Genomic DNA, 21,560 nt, shown 5'->3' with positions numbered 1-21,560 from the left:
TCACCGCGGCCGAGGGAGTAGTCATTCTTACAGTTGTGTGTCTCATAAATGACACATGACTCATGAAACGGAACCCCCTCCGCCTCCCGGTCCCACATGATGTGCCTTGTCCTAGAACCAAACAGTAAACCCACGGAGACGGTAATCACACATGGTACGTTGCATATACATGACAATGCTGGGTAAGTACGGGTTCTTCCCGCCTTGTATCTATCCTTATCTCGTCCTCACACTACGTGCCGTACGTCAAGCAAGTCACAGTACCATCTGTTCATTGCGCTACAGCCGAGCCGTTCAAGCCCAACCCTCCCAGCGTGGCATCCGGATTATACGAGTAGCTATGAAAGTCCAGCATCAGTAGAGCCCTCGATACCTTCCAAGCTGGGTCACCACTCACTTGAAGCACTGCTGCTGCAATTGATATTCTGCTCGCCTTTTCAATGGGTTCACATCGAATTCGGGTCCCGGTCTGTCCACTCTGAGATCCATGACCATATCGTAAGAGCGAGCATCGTTGACTCTGAACGAGAGGGTACCGGTGAGACGCTCGCCTTTGTTGACGGCGAGTGGCTCCGGAAGGAGGAGACGGGCTTGTCTATAGGCGTTGTAAGTGGTCAGCAACTCATATCTCACGGTCCACAATTCGTTTCAGGAAGAGGACTTACTGCCAATGTGTTCGTGGAGCTACACGCAAATTCGTCAGCTTGCGAGATCAATCGCGCGCAAACGAGCAGACTCACCACTGGGTCCAGTAGAAAGAATTACATTCAGACCATCTTTCGGTGCAGGTGGTGTAGGTGCAGGGTTCAGCGGTGAGTCCTGAGTCATCCACTGCCATGAGTTGGCAGGCATGATTGGGTAGTTCCAAGCTGGATCATGGGAAGTGGCTGAGGGGTTGGGAAGGAAGTCAAGATCGAACCACGATGCAAGCTGTGTTCGTCAAACCCGAATCAGCTATGAAAGCAGTCTACAGCGCGACACTGAGATGGGGAAATACAAACTCGAAGCAGGTGTAATATGGGTAAGAAGTCAAAACTCACTCCGTGGACGAGGGCTGTTCTTTGAACGACAAAATCGACCGGTATTGTGAATTCAAGCAGTTCCTCCTTAGTGCAGGTATAGAAGTCGAATGACCTTGGTGGGCAGGCGGTAGAGACAAGTGATGTAGGAGGGAACATGCCGACGACCGGTTGAGCTGCACCAGATACCGTCAGCGTTCTGCGTGCAGCTACTCTTCATTTGCATCACTTACCAAAGACCTCTTCTCGTGCGGCGGCGTACAATTCAGAAAAGTCGGTACCTAGACAGAGGAGTCAGCGGATTCAAGCTGCACGTGTGGCGAATAGTAGGCATACCAAATAGCGTGGTGTTGAAGAACTGCGCCTTCTGATCCGTTTCGTTGTACAGCGCTTCGTCTGTGAAGGGGCAGAAGAAGATGTGACCGGCAGAGGGTAAGAGGTGACCACCTGGTTTTAAGAACATATCTCGTGCCAGTAAGAAGGACTCAACCTAGTGAACAAGTACCATGATCAGCGTTGAGCTTGTAGATTAAGACGATGACCAGAAATCACATACCATTCTCTCATGGAGCAACATCACGCCGATCGGTTCAGAGATAATGGTGTCCACCTTTCCAGTTTGCAATACCTCCTCTTGAACCTTCTTGTTCTCAACCATCCCTCTAACTATTCTAACCTTGTCTCGAAGGTGAGGATTCGATTTCCCTTTGTTCGCAGCTTTGACGAGCTGGGAACGGACGAGCAAAAGGTCAGCTTTAGATAGATTATGTGACAAGGCTGGTTTCTGAGCAACGGATCACGGACTCACAATTGACATCTTATCTGCCATCGAGGACGCTTCCAAAGCGACTACATGCTTCGCACCTGCTTGAGCAGACATGTACGACAAGATACCCGAGCCTTTTTTGACGTTCGTATCAGCTGGTCAGCATCGCTTTTTACAGTTTGAAGTAGACAAATCACATACCTGCACCAACGTCTAGAACGACCTTATCTTTGAATGCAACGGCTGCGTTTCCCAAGATCGCTTTTCGATAGGTTCCAGTCCGGGAGATATCTCCGATCATATTCGCCCTACGATCGCATCAAGGTCAGTTCTATAACCCTACCGAGGAATATCATCAGGCGGTTGTCTATAACTGACTGGTTTTGTAAGGACGAGTAGAAGTTGAAATAGAAATCATGGTCTTTCGTACTCCCCTCAGCGCTGTGTTTAGTGTCAGCTCGATGTCAACGCGTCACAAGGTCCATAAGTGGTGAGCTTACGCGTTGTCCTTGCCGTTCTGCGCTACATCGCCATTCACTTTGACGTCCGGCTGACTGTCAACATCCATCATGATTAGCCGTCGTACAGATCGCTAACTGAGTCCCGTTTCGAACGTTTTCGAAAGAGGCAGATGTCAAGCTTAAAGGAGGGAGGAGGTACAGTCAAGGAGTGAGAAAGACCGAGGTGGGTAGTCAGTATGCTATAGGTGTTGGGCGGAGGACAAAATGAATGTTGGATGAAACGAAATGTTGAAAAGTGAACAATCAGGCGTTCGCTTGATAAAAGGGTCAGTGCGATTTAATCTCGACGTGGAGACCCCACAATACCAGTTGATTGGGATAGATTGGATTACGTCAATCTATTATGATCTAGCGCAATAACAACAAATCACTTGATCCTCACCATACACTTGCACGTTGATGCTATCATCCAGACAGTCTTCGTCGTTCCGGTTGCTACACTTTGACAGATGAGAGATGGTAACAGATATTCGAGCGTATCCACATCCAGCGCAAGCGACTACTTCCAACAGCTCAAAGCACAAGATGGTAGAAGTGGAGGAGATCCATGTGGCCACCGTCAACGTGTGAGTGATAGTCATCCCCTTCTCATCATTTGATGGCGTTCTGCGCAGTTTCATACAGGGTCAAATAGCTGATTGAACACATACATGCCTTCGACCCCTTGACGCCCATGTAGTCGAAATAACCATGACTACTCCCCACCACGCAATTGGAATGATCCGTACTCTGAGAAACCATGGGACGAGCGTAAGACCCGTTTGGTCGATACGTTGCTCAGCACAGGTCCTCTCGACATAGCAGGATTCCAAGTGAGTTGTCGAATCATTCCAACCCAGGTCATCTGGTACCCAGTCTTTGCTCAATGACCATCGATTGAGCTCACATACTTCCTTTCCATCTCGCAGGAAGTCCTGCACAGTCAGCTACTGGACTTAACTCATTTTCTCGGCAAGACATATAGTTACGTCGGTGTAGGGCGAGATGACGGTAAAGAGGCTGGGGAATACAGTCCGATCTTCTATAACAACGAGAAATACGAGTTGGTAGATTGGACAACGGTGTGGTTATCGTCCACACCGGATGTACCAGGATCAAAAGGATGGGACGCGGTGAGTCGGCACCGTTGCGGGCTGGGTGGGGAGGGGGGAGGGGTCTTGAGTACATAGTCTAGCCGGACGTAGTCATACGTCCGGCATGAGATGATACCGAGAGCTGTGCTGATGGGACAGCTTCTAGGCGTTACCGCGGATCGCTACTTTCTTATCACTACGAACCCGTACCAAACACCGAGGCCCGCTCATACATGCCATAAATACGCATTACGACCATCGAGGTCTTGTCGCACGCGCACGGAGTAGTTTGCTCATCCGATCACAGATACATAGATGGGTCGGTAAAGTGGAAAAGCAAGAGAATGTTTCTGAGCCAGGGGTCATCCTTCTCTTCGGCGATTTCAGTGGGTCCCCACGCGTCTTGGCTGGTAGAAGTGGTTGTGCTGATGTGAACTATGTCACCCCTAGATTCACCACCACACGAAGATGGATATCGAAATATAACTTCTCTCCATCCCCTCCCTTCCAATCAACCATCTTATACGTTCTTAGACACGTTCACCCATTTCTCGACACGGAAGTACAATGACGAATCTTCACCGGTGCAAACGAGACCGTATGGTCCTGTCCATACTTATACGGATTTCGCCCCGCCCGGTAGTCGTAATGCCACCCGAATCGACTTTATCATGCTGGGTGCGGGACCCGTCTCTCGCAAGCTCGGAGAGATAGATGTGGGAGATGCAAATGGAGTCGAGGGGAGAGGTGGATGGGTGGCGACGAGGTATGCTTGTTTGGACAATTTCGTAGAAGGGGATGTGGATGGTTGGACAGGTAGATGGAGTGATCATAGAGCCGTCAGAGTGACCGTCAGTAAGGGGTATTAGGTCATTGTCCGGGTAAGGTCGGTCGACGGGGCGTTTTCTGGACTGACTGTTATCCAAGTGGAGCGATCAAGTTTACCATGGGGAATACATGACATATAACATGTTACTTGACAAGTTCGCGACCCAACATACTACCCTTTGTACAACATGGCTAGATTCAACAATCATGAATGACGACCAACACACCTTTTGAGACTACTATACCCCTGATACCTTACACGTTCCCTCCTCACAAGTATCCTGTACTGAATGTGATTCAACGACAGCACCAATTCTCAAAACTGTCTCGTCGTCTTGCGAGCTCGTTGGTAGCCCTTATGGGCTGGTTTCTCGCATCGTCTCCTGTTGGGTTGACCGGGTTGTTCCTTCACTCCAACTTTATGACTTTCCGATAGCTGGCAAAGCAGTCCGACATAAGTGAGTGATCGTGTTCGGGGGCCAAAACCGCAACGTGGATGGTCAACACACCTCTGGCGACAACTTCCTCTTCTTCGGTTCTTCCTCGGCAATGGCATTTAGAGGACATTGCTTTTGCTTGCTGTTCTTGTCTGCCAGGGAGTGCGTTTGCTGCCGTCGCTTGAGTATTGCTGCTGCTTGAAGGACGATCCGTTTTTCTTCGGGATCTTCTGGAAAGTCGGACCATGCCAAATGAGCTTCTTCGTCAGCCACGAGAATACCGCTCACCGATGATCTTGATGTGTGTTAAGACAGCACGAGGGAGATACTAATCAAAGGGAATGGCAGAAAGTGTGAGTCTTGATTGCTTTGGGTAGCAAAGAGGTCGTCACAGAACAATAAGAACTCACATGGAACACAAATCGATAGAAGTATTCACCATCGCGGTGAGGCTTGAATCTCACGCTGTGACAGACGTAGTCTTGAATAGGTTGACGATCGGAAGTCCTACACGGTAATGTATCCAGTGAACTTTCAACTGTGGGAAAGAATGCTTCACTTACTTGACAGTATATCCCATCCTTTACATGACATACATCAGTGAACCCTGTTCTTTGAACCGTATGAGGGATACCAACTCACTTCTTGCTCTTCTCGTGGACCGTGCAATCAAGAAGGGAAGTAGTGTTCATCCCTTTCATCTGGTGCGTCCTAGTCCATTCTCCGTATTGCAGAATGATCTCAATCGTACCAAGCCTCTTCAGAGTCTCTTCGTCTATGTCGACTCTATTCTCGTCGTCCGTTGTGTTCTGAAAGTTCGCGGACAAACGTAAGTGTCACAATGTCCACCACCCACAGCAAGCAGCTTGCCAAGGAGTTGCAGAAGTCGATGACTTACTAGCGGCGCAAAGCTCATTGCAGAACTGTAGAGCAGCCCATTCTCCGTCTCCATGATACGATTGAAAACTTTTGGCTTGTCCCCCTTCCACTGTGTTTCATGGAGTCCCCTTCCGTCGATGTAGCATTTGGTTCGCCATCCCTTCGCGCCCGAAACGAGTGAAGCGGACTTCTTCATTTTGATAGCGAAGGACTGTCATTTGATCAGCACAAAAACATGGCAGAGTGGGAATACGCATAATGACAGAGTGAGCTCCAGGCACTCACTTGGTCGACAGTCTTGAGATAACAAACGGTCGAGGGGTAGTTTCTATTGCTTTTTCTTGGTCGATGTTCGACTCGATATTCGTCTACGGTGAAGAACCAAATCAGAAGGGCTGGGACGAAAGACTTTATCAGTTCTCACTGAGTCGCTTGCCATCGACGGTACTCTCCACCCATGCCTAGGGTGACAAACCTAACAGCGTGTCTTCCTCTTCCTCACACACCTTTAACATAAATACAGATAATACCACTCACCTCCAGTTCTCCCACCTTTGGATCAGCAAACATCTTGACCAACTACGGGTGGATGGAGGAATAATCAACTGCTTGCAAATACCGAATGGAAAGTGATGGTAGAAGATGTTGAGTAAGGAGGAAAACAGCGATGTATGATAGCGGATGACTGTATTTTTCCTACCCGAGCTTGGACCTCAAAGGTGGAGGTGGGAACCGTGTGGTCAATCACGTGACCTGTCTATCTCCCTTCTGCTTGCTATTGTCCCAGTCTGTGGTGATGCAGGCATCTCGCAACGTGATGAGGCGATAAATCGTGCATGGCTACTAAGGTCAAGCGAGCAGAGAGGAGGGAATCGGCTTGTATACTGACTGTGTCATCTCGTGTCGGTATTAGCGGCACATCCAGCCCGGCGGAGATAAGGCGAGTCACAACACGAGAATAGCAGTGATGTTCAGACTGATAACGACAGCGCAGACGACCGATCTCATTGTAGCAGTACATGCATGCTATCGTCACTGGGTCAAAAGCATGTCTCAAAGTTGATACGTACACACAACGATGCGGTAGTGGACGGAATCTAGTTTTGTTGTCGGAATGAATGATCCGATGTAATCCGAGTGGAGGGCAACAAGGAGATCTCTGATCTACGTGCGCGCGTAGATAGTACGGTTACGGTTACGGTTCAATGGGGCAGAATGAGAGCGCTCTTACGCCATCCATCGTTGTGAGTTATCTATCCTATCCTCACTATCAACAAATACTGTGACAATCTAATAATCCCCAATACATTCATTCAATCTTACTTTCTCACATCTTGTAATTAGAAACCGCATCCATCTTGGCATCACGATACTGCATCCAATTCAGCACAGCAAACATTTTAAAGGTTATTTCGTTAGACCGGGGTAGCATGTCCCCACCCTCCACATGCCAAGCTATCAAGTCAACCCCTCTTCTTCCTCATCTTCTTCCTCAACAACGAGTAGCGTCTCCGATCCTCTCTCTCAATCGCATCACACAATAACCCAGCCTCAGGAGGCCGATTTTGCAATTGCCGCTTCGACATCTACGTTCAGTATAGCAGAGGAAGAGGTGGAAGAGGAAGTTGACGAAATACAAGAAGGTTTGACTTGGACACAGAAGGTGAAAGAGATCATGTCGGATAATCAGATGGTGGTCAACACCTTTATAGCGGGTGAGTGAAGGCTCGGAACATCTGAATGTATAGCAAAGAGACGTACAGGACAGGAGCTGATAAGTGTACTGCTATGACCAGGTGGCTTGGCAGGTGCTACTAGCAGGACAGTCGTTAGTCCACTCGAGAGGTTAAAGATCATCCTGTATGTATCGCATCACAGTCCCCTTCTCCACAGGGACTGTCATCACAGGCAGCATTGATCATAGCTCGGCTGACCCTTCCGTCGCTTTGTAGACAAGTACAAGCTGCTTCGAGTAAGGGTGCGTCTGGTCAAGCGTATACTGGCGTATGGGAATCGCTCGGACGGATGTGGAAGAACGAAGGATGGAGAGGGTTCATGAAGGGTAATGGGATCAATGTAGTCAGAGTGAGTTGTACTTTGCATCGACAGTCCGATAATGGCGACGTAACCAAAGGGAAGAGAGCTAATTCGGTGCGGTTGTTTTATGATTTAGATATTACCATACTCTGCATTGCAATTCACGGTGAGCTAATTGGTGTCTGGTCATTGAACCCAGTAAGAGCTGACAGTGTGTGACATAGTCATACGGAGGGTTCAAGAGTGTATTACAAAAATGGTCGGGCGAACCGCAATTGTCCACACCATTACGATTAACGGCAGGAGCAGGGGCTGGTATCGTTGCAGTCGGTAAGTGAGACAGATCCGGCCGTTCTATTGCTATCGTACATCCTCGCTGACTCTCTCTTGTATATGTCACAGCCGCAACTTACCCCTTAGACCTTGTTAGAGCTAGACTATCAATAGCTACAGCTGGGATGGCTATGAGGAAGACGGGAGAAGCGTTCTCAACAGAAGATGCGAGGTTGGGGATGGTTGGTATGACAAAGAAGGTATATCGGACGGAAGGTGGGATTAAAGGGTTGTAGTGAGTGAACCTCGTCGCACTATGTGTCAGATTCGAGAGAGGCTGTTAGCTGACTGTGTGCGTAGTCGAGGCTGCTGGGCAACAGCTGTTGGAGTAGCGCCATATGTTTCGCTCAACTTCTACATTTACGAAACCTGTGAGTGTCTCCTTTACTCTTTCTTATCAAACAGTAAATATCTGCTTGCTTGGTATTTATCGGCTGATACAATGAACCCATCGTGCAGTGAAATCGCGTATCCTGCCAGTCAACCTCAATACTCAATCGATGAACGAAGGCGAACTTGCTGCTCGAAAGCTTGGATGCGGTGCTCTCGCAGGAGCGACATCCTTAATATTCACCCACCCTTTCGACGTCTTGAGACGGAAGTTGCAAGTTGCTGGGCTGTCAAATATCTCGCCTCAATATACGGGAGCGATCGACGCCTTGAGGCAGATCATTAGAAATGAAGGGTTCTGGAAGGGGATGTAGTGAGTGTTGTTGATCTTTCTTATCGAAGTCGACAAAGCTCCGGGCTAAACCCGTAATCCTTCTCCTCTAGTCGAGGTCTGACACCCAATATAATCAAGGTGAGCTACATTGAGTTTGCCTCCTTCTCAATGCCATTAGCTCATGAACGCGATACCAGGTCACTCCGTCGATCGCTGTATCATTCTACACATTTGAGACTGTCCGAGACTTGTTGTCGGCCCTGAACGAGGCATGAGCGTGGAGGGTGGCGAGGTTTCTTCTCGATAGCATGGCGCTGAGACTTGTATAATTCATACTGCAGCATATACTCATACATGGTTGTTATGCATAAGCTTTTTTTCGTACTTCAAAGTCGCAACATTGCATCTATACGACTGTTGGTGTTGAGAGTCGGTATTGACCAAAATAGCAGCGTCATGGCAGGATTCTGGAACGCTTTCGGCAATGGTGCCCCGGTCCACTCCTCGTACGTCTGAGCTTGTTTTCGAGGTATCGATTCAATGTTATTGTTGTCATCGTCAACTACAATCTACCCACGTATACACTTTTACTATATACATACCTGTCTGTGCCGTCCCTTTCTACTGCTTCGTGCATACTTCTACGCCCTCGTGATTTGGCGTGCATACCCTCAACCAAGTCCGGCCTGGGCTATCCCCACCCAAGTGGACTACCAACATAAACCTCCACGATGCCAGCGACACTCTACCTTAGACCCTCGCCTCGTGCATACTTCCTTCTCACTGAGACTCACGCGCTGATATTCCGGCAACCCGATGCGAGCGAATCGAAAGCCTCGAATAGTGTGGTGGTGGCGGAGTTCTTGCCGATTGAGGAGGTTGATATGAGGGGTTTGGTGAGAGCCAGCAGAGGTAGAACAGTGGAGGGTGTTTTAGGAGTGACAAGCGTTCCGAGCGGTGAGTTGGAACCTCTCTTGCTCTCTTGCACTTTTATGCTTGTTGTCACCTCTTCGAGCTGCCGAAGGGTGCTGCTTAGTGGAATTTACTGTGCTGAATCTGTGCTTTCCACAGACCGGTCACCGATACCAGAGATATTCCTTTTACTCGTCTCTCACTCAACGACACTTGCCCCACTCCTCCCACATTCCACACTCCGACCGTCCAGAGTCCTTGCTGTCGAGTTTCACTCGCTCTCGTCATCGTTCTGGGATCCACCAGACCTGCTCAATAATTCTGTTGCCAGCACGTATGGTGAATACGACTCGCTCGACTATGATGATCCTACGATCGCTGGACCTGGACCTAGCACCGCTTCCAGCGTCACATCGACCATGTCTCAAGCTGCTCAACAAGGTGTCGAGAACCCATGTAATGGGATGCGAAAGTATCTCGAGTCGGGCGGATTCTTCTTCGCTGAAGGATGTAAATGGGACATCTCAAGGCGAATGGGCGAGACCAATCCGGTACAAGCTGAACTGAACGATGGTGGAGTTCAACATCCCTTGGAGACATTTGACGAACGATTCGTATGGAACAAATCGTTGCTCGCCCCATTCCTCACTTTCCGGTCCGCCCTTTCAGACGACATGAGAACCGAATTGGACAGTCAAACGCTCTTGATCCCCATCATTCAAGGATTTTGCGGTTCTCTCCCCCTCTCAACAGGCGGTTGGACGACTGACGGTAAACCGGAAGTAGCGGTCTTGGGCATGATCTCACGATTGAGTTGGAAGAGAGCAGGAGCGAGATTCAGGACTAGGGGGATAGACGATGATGGACAAGTTGCGAATTTTGTCGAGACCGAATTGATACTTGCTACGGAGAATGTGGTCATGAGTCATGTCCAAGTCAGAGGATCAGTACCTCTTTTCTGGCAACAACCGAGTGCAGGGATACAAACGTTACAGCAGAAAGTGGAGATCACAAGGGTGAGCGTGCTACCAAAACATAGCCGTTCGTTGATAGGGCACTGACATACCGGTCGGTCATTTCCAGCCAGCACAAGCTACGCAGCCAGCATTCGACAAACATTTCTTAGAACTACTAGAACAGTATCATTCCGTCCACGCTGTCAATCTCCTAGGTCAAAAAGACGCCGAATCAATGTTATCCGCCGCCTATTCAGATCATCTCACAACGCTGAAGGAGACTCTCGATCATACACCCATACCAGAGAAGAAGGAGATGGACGCATCTCCAAGAGGGACACTCGAATTGACGCCGTACGATTTCCATTCGGCAGTCAGGGCGAACGGACAAGAAGCGGTGAAATTTGATTTCTCGACTAGATTGGGAGAAGTGATGGATTCAATGGAGAGATTTGGATGGACAGCGATAGATGCGACTACTGGACAGGTCATTGAGCAACAGCAAGGAGTTTTTAGGACCAATTGTCTCGATTGGTATGTAATCACCATTCCTTGTTCCTCAGCGAGAACTCGAAACGTATCTGATATACGTTATTCTTCGCAGCCTCGACAGAACAAACTATGTCCAGAACGTCATTGCCCAACTTACACTCCAACGTTTCTTGGTGTCCATAGGATCTCCGCTACAAAACAGCACAACGATCTGGACTGCGCATCGAGAATTATGGGCAGACAACGGTGATAGACTGAGTAAGATATATGCCGGGACTGGAGCGATCAATACCAGTGCTACGAGGAGTGGAAAGAAGACGTTTGCAGGATTGCTGAGTGATGCGACGAAGAGTGTGGGACGGTAAGTGGCATTGCTTCACCCTTCTCATGTGAAAGGTCGGGCTAATCAAGGTATGACGCGACACAGGGCGTATATCAATAACTTCCAGGACAAGGGGAAGCAAACGGCTATTGATATGCTGCTCGTGAGCGACCTCCTTCCGCTTCCTGTAAGATCACGGACTCGCTGACGGTTCACGTCATCTACAGGGCATGATGGCCGGGCAGAGACCGGTGATTTTGTTCGATCCGATCAGTGACTCGGTGCACAGCGCTCTCAAAGCTAGGTCAGTCCTTTGAAAGAGCGCTCGACCTGCCTCAGCTAATGCTTTGACAGGGTGAATGAGTATTCATCAACTCGTGTCATTACGATCTTCTCGGGCACTTGGAACCTGAACGGCAAGGTGTGTACTGATCGCGGGCCCAACGATGGGCTATTGTATCTGACAATCAAGATCTCACGAAGGCTCCTGACGAAGCGCTCGACTCTTGGCTGTTTCCACCGAGTGAGTTGTTCCCCACTTCAATTTCAGTGCGAAGCACTGATACAGTCTCTCCCACAGATACCCCTGAGTACGTTAACTACGATTTCCCTGGTCTGAGTTAGAATGTCAAGCTAATGTCGATCATTCAGACCGGATATCTATCAAATCGCGTTCCAGGAGATCGTAGAACTCACCGCGGGACAGATACTCCAAACTGATCCTGCCAAGAAGTGAGCCTCTCCTATCTGCGGTATGAGCTGCGATGTGACCTGACCCTCTTCAGGCGGATGTGGGAAAAGTACATAATGGATACTTTCGCAATGCGGAAGGGGAAGAAGTCGGAGTATCTCTTATTCCGAAGTGAACAGGTCAGTTTGTTGGCTACAAAAGGTAGAGCAGCCGGCAACTGACGAGCATTCGCGTGTAGCTTGTCGGCACTGCATTGATCGTAGTGGTCAAATCGGATCTGGCGAAATGTATGCGAGGCGTGGAAAGTACCACGAAGAAGGTACGCACTCTTAGCCAGACTACAGCGACAGCGATTGTGACCGCAGCGCCGATGTGCTGTCGCTGATGTAAAACCCGTGCAGACCGGTCTGCAAGGACTTAGCGGTAACAAAGGTGGTGTCGGAATACGTTTCGATCTGTTCGACTCTACGATCTGTTTCGTCAGCTGTCATCTTGCTGCGGGGCACAGTAACGTCGCGGAACGGAACTCGGATTGGAGAACAGTAGTCGGTGGTATGAAATTTCTGAGAGGGAAGATGATCGACGACCATGAGTAAGCTCAGATGCGTCTATTCCACTTCAGGTAGGGAGCTGATGACATGTATGCTATTAAGAATCATCATCTGGGCCGCGGACTTTGTGAGTATAGAAGGAAGGGTTTTGGCTGGATTCTGTACAGCTGCTGATATATCTTACACAGAACTACAGGATCGGATCTTCGAATGCCGAAGTACGAGAGTTGATTGAAGCGGGTGACCTTGATTCCCTCCTCGGAGCTGATCAGGTAAGTGTGCGGTACTCCAGACTGTCAGATACTCATTATGTTCTGACAGCTGCTCAATGCAATGGACGCTGGCGAGGTTTTCATGGGATATGACGAGGGTCCAATTAGGTTCCAGTGAGTAGACTGATATTACTAGAGTTCGCAGTATGATGCTGATGGTTACTGCTTCAGACCGACATATAAGTAGTGTGTAGCTACCTATCGTGGCATACTGCGATCTGTCAGGGGCTGATGATGATTGATTTTCAGTGATAATGGGACCAACAACTACGATACGAGTGATAAGCAAAGAATACCTGCTTGGACTGGTGAGCACGACAAGTACCCGACCTAGTGGAAACAACGCTAATGATGTTCATTCAGACCGTATCCTGTTCAAAGGACCAGCTGTGAGTCTTCGGTCTGCATCATATCTGTTTATATTCCAGCGAAAGTATCAGGTAGGATCATCGCTGATACTGTCCTTTTCAGCTTCGCCTGAAAGAATACAATCGCACGGAGCTAATGACGTCGGATCATCGACCTGTGTACGCCGTCTTTGACGCGACGATCCGTGAGATCGACCACGTGAAGAAAGATGCGATATCAAAGGAGATTGTTCATTCTATCCTGCGGTCTGGGGGTGCGGGAGAAGCGAGACTGGACGATAAGGTGGAAAGGAGCCTGAGTCATGGTGGAGGAGTGAAAGATGTAGTTCGCGGATTGACAAATGGCAAGTTCGACACCATCCTGGTAATTACCATGTTTGGCACGATTCTGACACTAATGTGGAAACAGTCTCGGTGACACCAACACTCAGAGCGGAGCACATCCCTCGTCTACCGCCTCGACCATCTTCCGCTGCATCAATGCAGGAGAAAGGTACTCCCACTGTTGCAGCGGGTCGTACTCGCTCTATCTCAAGTTTGCAACCCCCGCCATCCAACATTTCAGCCAGTACCACACTTCGAGCTTTGGCCAACAGCGCATCGGCGTCACCGCTTCATAACGGTGGAGGCATCAGACGTGCGCCGCCTCCCATTCCCTCGCGAGCGAGTATCCCAGTCCCGCCGAGTCCGGATCGACGCGTTCCGCCTGCCGTGCCGAGACCCGCTACTAGAGTAGTGTCTAACGGTACAGGTCCCTCTTCGACATCCACCCTTCCGCCAGGAACATTGAGCACTTCCTCGCCGAGTATAACACCATCATCGACGGGGGAGTTTGTCGTTGTGCCTTCGTCAGCTACAGCCTTAAACCGAAAAGCACCGCCATTACCACCCCGGTCTGGGCCTCCAACGCCCAAAGCTACCCTGGATGTGCCACCGAAGCAGTCTGTTCAAGCACCGACTGAATCTACAGGACCTTACCCGCCACTTTTGAAACCTGTAGCGCGGAAATCGTTGGGTTTCAACGAACCTCCGCCAGATGATCTAACCTCGCCCGTCTCGCCAGACGTGATATTGACGAAGCTGAGGGAGGGTTTGAAGGCCGCGAAAACGCCTGCTCAGAGTGTGTCGAATGGGAAAGAAGGAGATAATGCACCTTCACAGAGTATACCCAATGGGAAGGAATCAGAGTCGGTGCTTGAGGCTCCGGGATTGTCGACTTCGCCAAAGAAGAGTAAACCGGTCGTCCCGAAAAAGCCTGTAACGCTGAGGGGATCGAGTACGTCTTAGATCTATTGCATAGAGCTTTATGAGACGCACGTGCACGAAGACATGCTTGTATGCTATGAGTGCATCGTACATGACAAGCAAGTTGTATGAGGTAGATTATGCATATATAAGGGCAAGGAATGGGAGACCAGGACAATCAATAGTGCCACCTGTAACTTCAAGGTGCCTCGTACTACCTAGTTGAAGTGATTACGTTAGATGTGTATAAACTGCGAACCGCTACGACCGTTTGGTACAGTACGAGCACCCTTCGCAACGATTCAAAGTGACGATAACATCACAAGCATATCAAAGTGAACCCTGATAACATTCAACAACCATATCTTTCAAAACAATACCTTTTGACAGATCCGACTCTGTGCTGGTGCTGGTGCTTGTGACAGTGACAGGTCCGGACAATTATCAACTTTAGGTTCTACAAGGCTGAACCAAACAGCGGATCAACAACTCGGTCGGACACGCGACAACGAGCGACCAGCGAACGCAGCAAACGTGCGGGCTCGGCGTCCGTCTACTTCCTCGAACTTTGGTCATCCCCTCTTCAACACGACAAACGGAAGTAGGAGAATTTGGAGAACAGCCAAGACAGGTCATTGTGCGCACGGACACTGGCATCACATTCCACTCTCACTCTTCACTCAAAACGCGAAGTGAACGATACCCTTACCCAACGGCATACCTTTGTTTCAACACCCTTCGATATCCAACGCACCACTTCTCCGACTCGTTCGTGACTTTGACTTGGGACAAAATGTCAGAGAGTACAAATATGGTCGACTTATCACCCCCGCCTCCGCTCACGGACGCTCCTTCCACACAGAGAGAACGACCGACGACGCTCAGTCGACCACTTTCAGAAATATCAGAGAACGAATCACATCGTCGTTCTTCCGCTCGATCAAGTGTCCATTCGAACTCCAAGAAAGACAAAGGAGTGACGGGGAACGGCCACAGTAGACCCGTAAGCGAAGTTATAGATACAAAGAGATCGAGCGCGAATGTCAACGGACCGCCGATACAAAGTATAACGGTAAACTTGGTCGAATACGCCAAATCACAATCACAGTCTGCATCGACATCGACGACACGATTGGGTCCCGTCATCGGAAAGAGTACGGTAGAAGGAGGACCACCGCCTCCGCCGTCGCCTAGTACGAAGTCTCCGCCTATTCTGCCGAAACGACCGCAGAAGGACGAAATGGAGGACAAGGGTGAAGGGTCGTCGGAAGCGTTGCAGACTGAATCACCGAAGGTTGACAAGGGAGATAAGGATTCCAGAAATTCAGGGGAGAGCTCGTGAGTTGACTGACGACCAACTGTACCCTTCTCCCACGCCCAGACGTATATGCACGATTGAACGATAGAGCTAACGAGCTCCGACCGTTCCGCAGCGAATCACCGCGAGGCGGAATATCCAACTTCCTCCTAGCCAAACGTGCTTCTCTCCGACCATCACCCCTCAGTACGGCCTCCTACGCGGACGTTGCGAAACCCGTCTCTTCCCCTGCTTCTTCTCTCGCATCCGCTTCTCAAACCTCCCTCGTCGCCGAGAGTCCGCGTTCCTCCACCACCGACATCACAAAGCCACCGACGAAATCCAAACCCTCTTGGCTAAGACGTGCGAGCGGTACTGCAGCAATGAGGACGAAGTCCAAAAGTCCGGTATACAAAGATGGAGGAGGTAATGGTGGTGGTAGTGGTAGTGGAGCACAAATTACCGCTTCGACATCATTACCGCCTGTCTTGCCGCCGAGAAAAGGATTGATGCACGGTACGAGTACGACTACGGGAACCAGCGAGAGTTCTCGTTCTTTGCCAGAAGAAGCGATGGGTCCTCCTCCGATGGTACCTAGCAAATCGTCCTATGCGACGGTAGTGGCCAGTGAGAACAACGCAGCTGCCGGACCTAGTCGTAGTCGACTTGGGGATGGACAAGGACGACCTGCATTCTCACCGCCCAATTCTTACACTGGTTCACACAATGGAGGGCCGCCGCCGCTCCCGCCTCGAGATAACGTCGGTAACATCCGTGGTCGTCTGGCCGCTTGGACGGCTGCCGCCGCTCAATCAGGTACCAGTTCCTTCTCTCGCTCCGAATCGTCTTCGAGTCTCGCCTCTCAAGCTGGTTCCGGAGGTCAACGATTCCCTGCATCAGCTCAACGTGTGCTTGGTAATGCTGGATCGGCTGTCTCAAAAGGTTGGGCAGGATTACGGTCTCGTGGTGTTGGAGGCAGTATCAGTTCCATGAGTTCGCTAAGTGGTGGTCCGTCTTCTTCGAGTCGAAAGGGGTTCGAAGCGAGTGGATCTTGGTCTTCTGGCTTAGCTAGCCGCGGAGGAAGAGATAGGACACAAACTCAATCGGATCATACGGATCTGCGAAACGATGGACCCGTCATCGATCCAGAGGCGGTGAGGAGACCAGCAGAGGGTAGAAGTGGGAAAGTCTTTGGAAGGGATATAGTGGATGCAGGCAAGGAGTGGGGTGTGGTTGATGCAGGATTTGAGATTGAGGGTCAGAGTCAGTGGGAGATGAGACGGAGGAAGTGTCTGCCAGCGGTAGTGGTCAGATCTGTCGAATATCGTGAGCTCTCCTTTTGACGATCCGATTGGCGTGAAATCATAGCTGATCTTGATATCCATGGTCTTAGTGGTCATATGGGGACCGAAAGAAGAGGGTATCTTCAGGATCAGCGGAAGGAGCAGTCACATCGCGAAACTGCGGAAGGAGTTTGATTCAGGTGCCGACATCGACCTCTCCAATTGTCATCCTGGCGATGTCGATCCACATGCAATTGCCGGTCTTTTCAAGTCGTATTTGAGAGAAAGTGAGTACCTCAATATGGGTTCTAGAGAATATAGACTGACCGAGTACATCCGTAGTGCCATCTCCTCTTCTAACGCATCATCTCTCGCCTCGGTTTGACGCCTACGTGAGGGGAAAATCAAGGTCTGCCACATTTCCGGAAGACGGTCACCAAGAGAAGCAAGAGGATCTACAGTCATTGTTGGAGCAATTACCACAAGCGCACTGGTTCCTCCTTGCGGATATCGGTGAGCTGTTTTCGACCTGTGTAGATCCGGTCATGGACACCAGCTGATTGTCGCAACAGTCAAACTCCTTGATCTTATTCCTAGGCATTCCGCTACGAACCGTATGACACTCAACGCCCTCATGCTGTCACTCGGTCCTTCGCTGAACATCTCCGGTGGAGTTCTCACCGACCTGATTGAGCAGCGGGATGTTCTCTTTGCCGAACCCCCTCCACTGTCACACAGTGAAACAGCGAAAGACCTTATCAATTTCGGGGATGTTGACATACCGCCAGTCATCGCACCTCTCCAAACAAAGTCGAGATCACCGACAGTCACTTCGCTGCATACCCTTGAAGACAATCTCCAAGTATCTGATTCTGCTCCTGGATCTCTCAAGTCGAAGAAGCTACCTAGATTACCTTCCAGACCCAGTCTGACCAAACTGTTCGGATCAGGAAGCATGTCGATTCCTCGACAAAAGAGTGTTGAAACCTTGAACAGTATCGCCAAGGTCAGTATCAACACAAATATCGAGCCACCGAGGGTCGACCTGGACGCTTCGCCTATCTCACCATTACCTACCTTCGAGGCGAAGACTAGTCCTTCTGCGGAAGTGAATGATTCTCTCGCACAATCATCCAAGATTGCAGAGGTCGCAATGCCAACTTCGACCGCGCTCGAAATGAAAACGCCCTTGGATCCAGGGACAGAGAAGATGGAGGATGTTCACTATCCTTCTGGGACAGTCGAGGAGCGAACGAGATTGTTTTCGACGCCAATTGCCGATCGATTTCAAGGCACTTCATCTCCCTTCCCACCCTTGCGCAAACCTCGCAGCTCAACCGGCTCAACATCAACGATTCATTCCGCTCATGCCGGCGGTGTAGGCGATAGTCCGAAATCAGGAAGTGAAGGGAGTCCGAACCCCAATACCAATCCAGCAACGGTCATCAGACGAGGTCAGCCTGTATTCTTCCAATCTGCAGGAGCAGGAGCGGTAGACAGACATAGTCGATCACTTTCTGCTACAGCGCAATTGGGAGTGAAGAGGAAAGAGGACGACAAATCTGTGGAAGGAGGAGAGGATGGCGAGGAAGAAGGACGAGTGAAAAGGTTGTCGGCTGGACCGGGTAGCTTGGGAAGAGTGGAGATGATTGTGTGATACAAGTACACTAGTAGGAGACATGAGTGCGGGAACGGATTAGGGTTAGTGGATATGTCGTCCTGCCAGAGGAACAGAAGAGTTCCGCCTGTATGTACTCGCATCAGCATCGCAGACCAGCTCTCGGGTTTCCATTGTATTCGCCTCGAATAACATCCCTTGGGACATGGATACATCCAGGATCCGTAATCACTGATGGCTTCGGTCTGTGATAATCGACCTGCGGAGATGTACAGTATGACCTCTCTGCTTGACGCGGTTCACACCCATCGTAACTGCAGTGATCGTGTTCATCACACTCTCTCTCTGCTGAAAATGGTGCGTGGGGATCATCGTCGCCGCTCAACTGGTATCGATCCTTACCATCGCCACAGTGCTGGTCGGTCGACAAGCGCTAGATGTCCCTTTTTGTGTCTAAAACATGTAGTAGCCATACGGTGATATCAGATTACATCATACGAACCGATCCTCTCGCGAGATTGCTCCTCAGTGCAGAGTGAAAAGAGGACTCTCGATCGCGAAGTGTGACATACTGGTCAGAATTACGTCTATATATGCTGCTTTCTAAAAGCCTTAGAGGTTCAAATTCCCTGTAACATACTATAAGCACCAATCAACAGATTTCATTCATATTCCAGACTCTTGCGGTTCAATTTGTTTCTTGCACATTCATAAGAACGCAACACATCATGTCACCTTTCCCAGGCCAAGTTCGAACACTTGCACCGCCGCGCTGTTCCCGGCCGACCAAGCACAAACATGCTGTCTTCGCCTTCAGTGCTCCCAAATCTACCTCTGGGAGGGCCTCGAGTTTCGCTACTTCCCAGACGAGGTATGTTGGTGATTTCGAACTGACGCTTCACAAAGGGCACACTGTCGCGCTTCTCACCCACGAGGGAACTTGTGCAAGGTTGTCTACAAACGGCCTTGAGCTCCGGCTGACTAGCAAAGAGGGGCACTCACATGCGACCATCAGATCGGGGGATGGGGGCAGAACTTTCAGTAGCACGGTAGTGCAATCTGGAGATCTCAGAGGCTACACTGTCAAAGGCCGATCTGAGGAGGAAGGAGATCCAACCTTTTGCGAAAATCTTCAGACGACTTGGCTACACCGAGACCTCCAATCACAGGAGGCGCTCAAGGGGATCAGCATTGCCAGCAACCACTCAAGGGACTCCTCAAAGAAAAACAAGCACCTTCGAAGACACGCATAGCTCAGCGAGAGCAGAAGACAAAGGCGTAACAGTGAAATGAGAAGGTGTGGCACTTGTTTAGTATGATGGCCACTGTACATATGGTTCAGACGGTGAAGAAAACAGAAATACTGTAGTGGCTTTGATTCTTTGTGCGCTATGCAAAGCAGTTGATCACTCGATATTTCATTGCAGACCACGCTTCCTCGTTAGAGATTGCACCATCCCGTACATACAATACATCAAATTGTGGTCCCCCCAAGGCAACCGCATTTGCCACCTGCATGTGCAAACTCGGGGGGGTCTGACCCGGCTCTTGTCACAGAGCTGAGAAGTAAGCCTTCGCTGAATGCTGCCCAGGTCTAGGTGATTCCTTTGATTGCTTCAAATGGTCTTCTTGACAGATTCAAAGTCATCCCCGATGACTGAAGACCAGTCAATGATGTCTTCCAAATAGTCAAGGGAAGATACATGCTCAGGGCCATGATGTGACCGTCGACCCATTGTTCTGCTATCAATAGGTCGCAGTCAAAGAGGGAGAAGTGACATTTTGGGCAATGACGAGACCGCCTTGAGCGTTTCAATGGATATGTCTGAAAGGATCTGCATAAGACAGTCATGTGCTATCGCTTGGTCACCGTCGGTCACACATATATATACCTGTCTTTACAAGCGTTAACCTTAGTCAAACTTTCAACTTCCAATTTGCCACAGCTGATACACATACGACCCCACCCAATAGCTGATATCAACATATCTTGAACCGTATAACAACTGCAATTATGATGTCCCATACCTCAATGATGTCCACTGCTGATCCCCGGGCTGGCAATACTCAGCCCGTCACCCACTTTGAGCTCTTCCAAGACACTGACCCGAGGTTTGCTTCCTCCATGGAGCAGGAAAGGTACAAATTCTCTCTGTGCCCGGGTCAAAAAGACCTCCTGGAACCGGGAAGCCACAAAGTCAGACTCTCTACCTGTGGTACCGAGCTGACACTTACCCATGGGACCGAAGGAAAGCCGCAGACCATTGAATCATGTGATCACGGTCAAACTTTCAAACACTACTTTGACAAGTACGAGAAGCCCTTCTATGGCTACTACCTGAGTGGGACTCAAGACTGCTCCCAAGTCCCACCTTACTCTTCTGGTGCACCCAAAGAGTACCTAGAGATGATTTCTCACTCCAATATGCTGTACCCCAGCGGTTCAAACAGAGGGTGAATTGCCTCAAAAGGATGACCATTATATCATTTGTGGCAGAAAGAAATGGTCAATCATGGTGAGACAACGGAGTGATGGCTGGAATGAGCAGTGAGGAGCAAAATATGAACCCATGAATGACAGAGAGATGTATATACTGGTAGAGAGGAGGATGCAAGACATTAGCGACCTGTATTGTGGCTTTTGAGATCTGACATCTGATATGTGTTTGGATTGTGTCGCACTCTTCTTCAGTCATTGCAAAGTGTGGCAGAAAGCTTTGCTTACACATTGGTTCTCTATGGTTTCGTCATCTGTATGACCATTTCTGCTGCAACCACAAATAATCTTCTGGTGACAAAGCGTGACATCAGATTACATCATGTTGTGCAATCCTTGATAGGGGTATTGCAAGCTAATTTGCATAGTGGTTCAGATCTCCTTGGACAGCAGATTGGCATTGCACAGTGGCAATTAGTTGTGATTCCCATCACTGGTCACACAATCAGCGCAGTGTCGCATCATGGGGTATGTGAACAAAGGTTGTCCAAAGTCAGTG

General features: G+C 49.6%; 6 protein-coding genes across 6 annotated transcripts; 4 read left to right on the top strand and 2 right to left on the bottom strand.

Moving 5' to 3' along the window:
* Nucleotides 1-271: 271 nt before the first annotated feature.
* Nucleotides 272-2,691, bottom strand: CI109_100904 (uncharacterized protein; the record flags this gene model as incomplete). The annotated part of the gene is made up of 13 exons (XM_032002558.2): nt 272-338; nt 398-595; nt 666-684; nt 741-930; nt 1,041-1,195; nt 1,253-1,300; nt 1,356-1,509; nt 1,576-1,746; nt 1,828-1,919; nt 1,987-2,093; nt 2,164-2,226; nt 2,286-2,377; nt 2,689-2,691. 13 exons carry the CDS (start codon nt 2,689-2,691, stop codon nt 272-274), a joined length of 1,359 nt encoding a protein of 452 aa, XP_031862897.2.
* A 140-nt stretch (nt 2,692-2,831) lies between these two features.
* Nucleotides 2,832-4,248, top strand: CI109_100903 (uncharacterized protein; the record flags this gene model as incomplete). The annotated part of the gene is made up of 5 exons (XM_032002557.1): nt 2,832-2,872; nt 2,986-3,118; nt 3,215-3,418; nt 3,546-3,765; nt 3,830-4,248. The coding sequence occupies 5 exons, from the start codon at nt 2,832-2,834 to the stop codon at nt 4,246-4,248; spliced, it is 1,017 nt and encodes a 338-aa protein (XP_031862896.1).
* Nucleotides 4,249-4,523: 275 nt separating this feature from the next.
* Nucleotides 4,524-6,093, bottom strand: CI109_100902 (uncharacterized protein; the record flags this gene model as incomplete). Its single annotated transcript, XM_032002556.1, has 10 exons — nt 4,524-4,643; nt 4,717-4,874; nt 4,933-4,972; nt 5,055-5,151; nt 5,208-5,225; nt 5,287-5,453; nt 5,543-5,734; nt 5,809-5,891; nt 5,948-5,984; nt 6,061-6,093. 10 exons carry the CDS (start codon nt 6,091-6,093, stop codon nt 4,524-4,526), a joined length of 945 nt encoding a protein of 314 aa, XP_031862895.1.
* Nucleotides 6,094-6,970: 877 nt separating this feature from the next.
* CI109_100901 (uncharacterized protein) lies at nt 6,971-8,832 on the top strand (the record flags this gene model as incomplete). Its single annotated transcript, XM_032002555.1, has 10 exons — nt 6,971-7,238; nt 7,320-7,383; nt 7,476-7,608; nt 7,697-7,726; nt 7,785-7,890; nt 7,963-8,128; nt 8,194-8,264; nt 8,353-8,596; nt 8,668-8,695; nt 8,755-8,832. 10 exons carry the CDS (start codon nt 6,971-6,973, stop codon nt 8,830-8,832), a joined length of 1,188 nt encoding a protein of 395 aa, XP_031862894.1.
* Nucleotides 8,833-9,288: 456 nt separating this feature from the next.
* CI109_100900 (uncharacterized protein) lies at nt 9,289-14,408 on the top strand (the record flags this gene model as incomplete). Its single annotated transcript, XM_065966862.1, has 20 exons — nt 9,289-9,514; nt 9,629-10,485; nt 10,553-10,959; nt 11,030-11,278; nt 11,345-11,402; nt 11,467-11,543; nt 11,594-11,660; nt 11,723-11,762; nt 11,820-11,829; nt 11,891-11,971; nt 12,025-12,109; nt 12,169-12,249; nt 12,332-12,522; nt 12,584-12,608; nt 12,670-12,753; nt 12,803-12,867; nt 13,003-13,061; nt 13,117-13,142; nt 13,225-13,465; nt 13,531-14,408. 20 exons carry the CDS (start codon nt 9,289-9,291, stop codon nt 14,406-14,408), a joined length of 3,807 nt encoding a protein of 1,268 aa, XP_065822934.1.
* Nucleotides 14,409-14,606: 198 nt separating this feature from the next.
* Nucleotides 14,607-18,603, top strand: CI109_100899 (uncharacterized protein; the record flags this gene model as incomplete). The annotated part of the gene is made up of 6 exons (XM_032002553.2): nt 14,607-14,645; nt 14,845-15,704; nt 15,800-16,989; nt 17,057-17,233; nt 17,289-17,459; nt 17,519-18,603. The coding sequence occupies 6 exons, from the start codon at nt 14,607-14,609 to the stop codon at nt 18,601-18,603; spliced, it is 3,522 nt and encodes a 1,173-aa protein (XP_031862892.2).
* Nucleotides 18,604-21,560: the final 2,957 nt, after the last annotated feature.

Source organism: Kwoniella shandongensis, chromosome 2 (genome assembly GCF_008629635.2).
Source record: "Kwoniella shandongensis chromosome 2, complete sequence".
Taxonomy (NCBI): domain Eukaryota; kingdom Fungi; phylum Basidiomycota; class Tremellomycetes; order Tremellales; family Cryptococcaceae; genus Kwoniella; species Kwoniella shandongensis.
The sequence above is the reverse complement of the archived record's forward strand: the minus strand, read 5'-3'. Positions and strand labels throughout refer to the sequence as shown.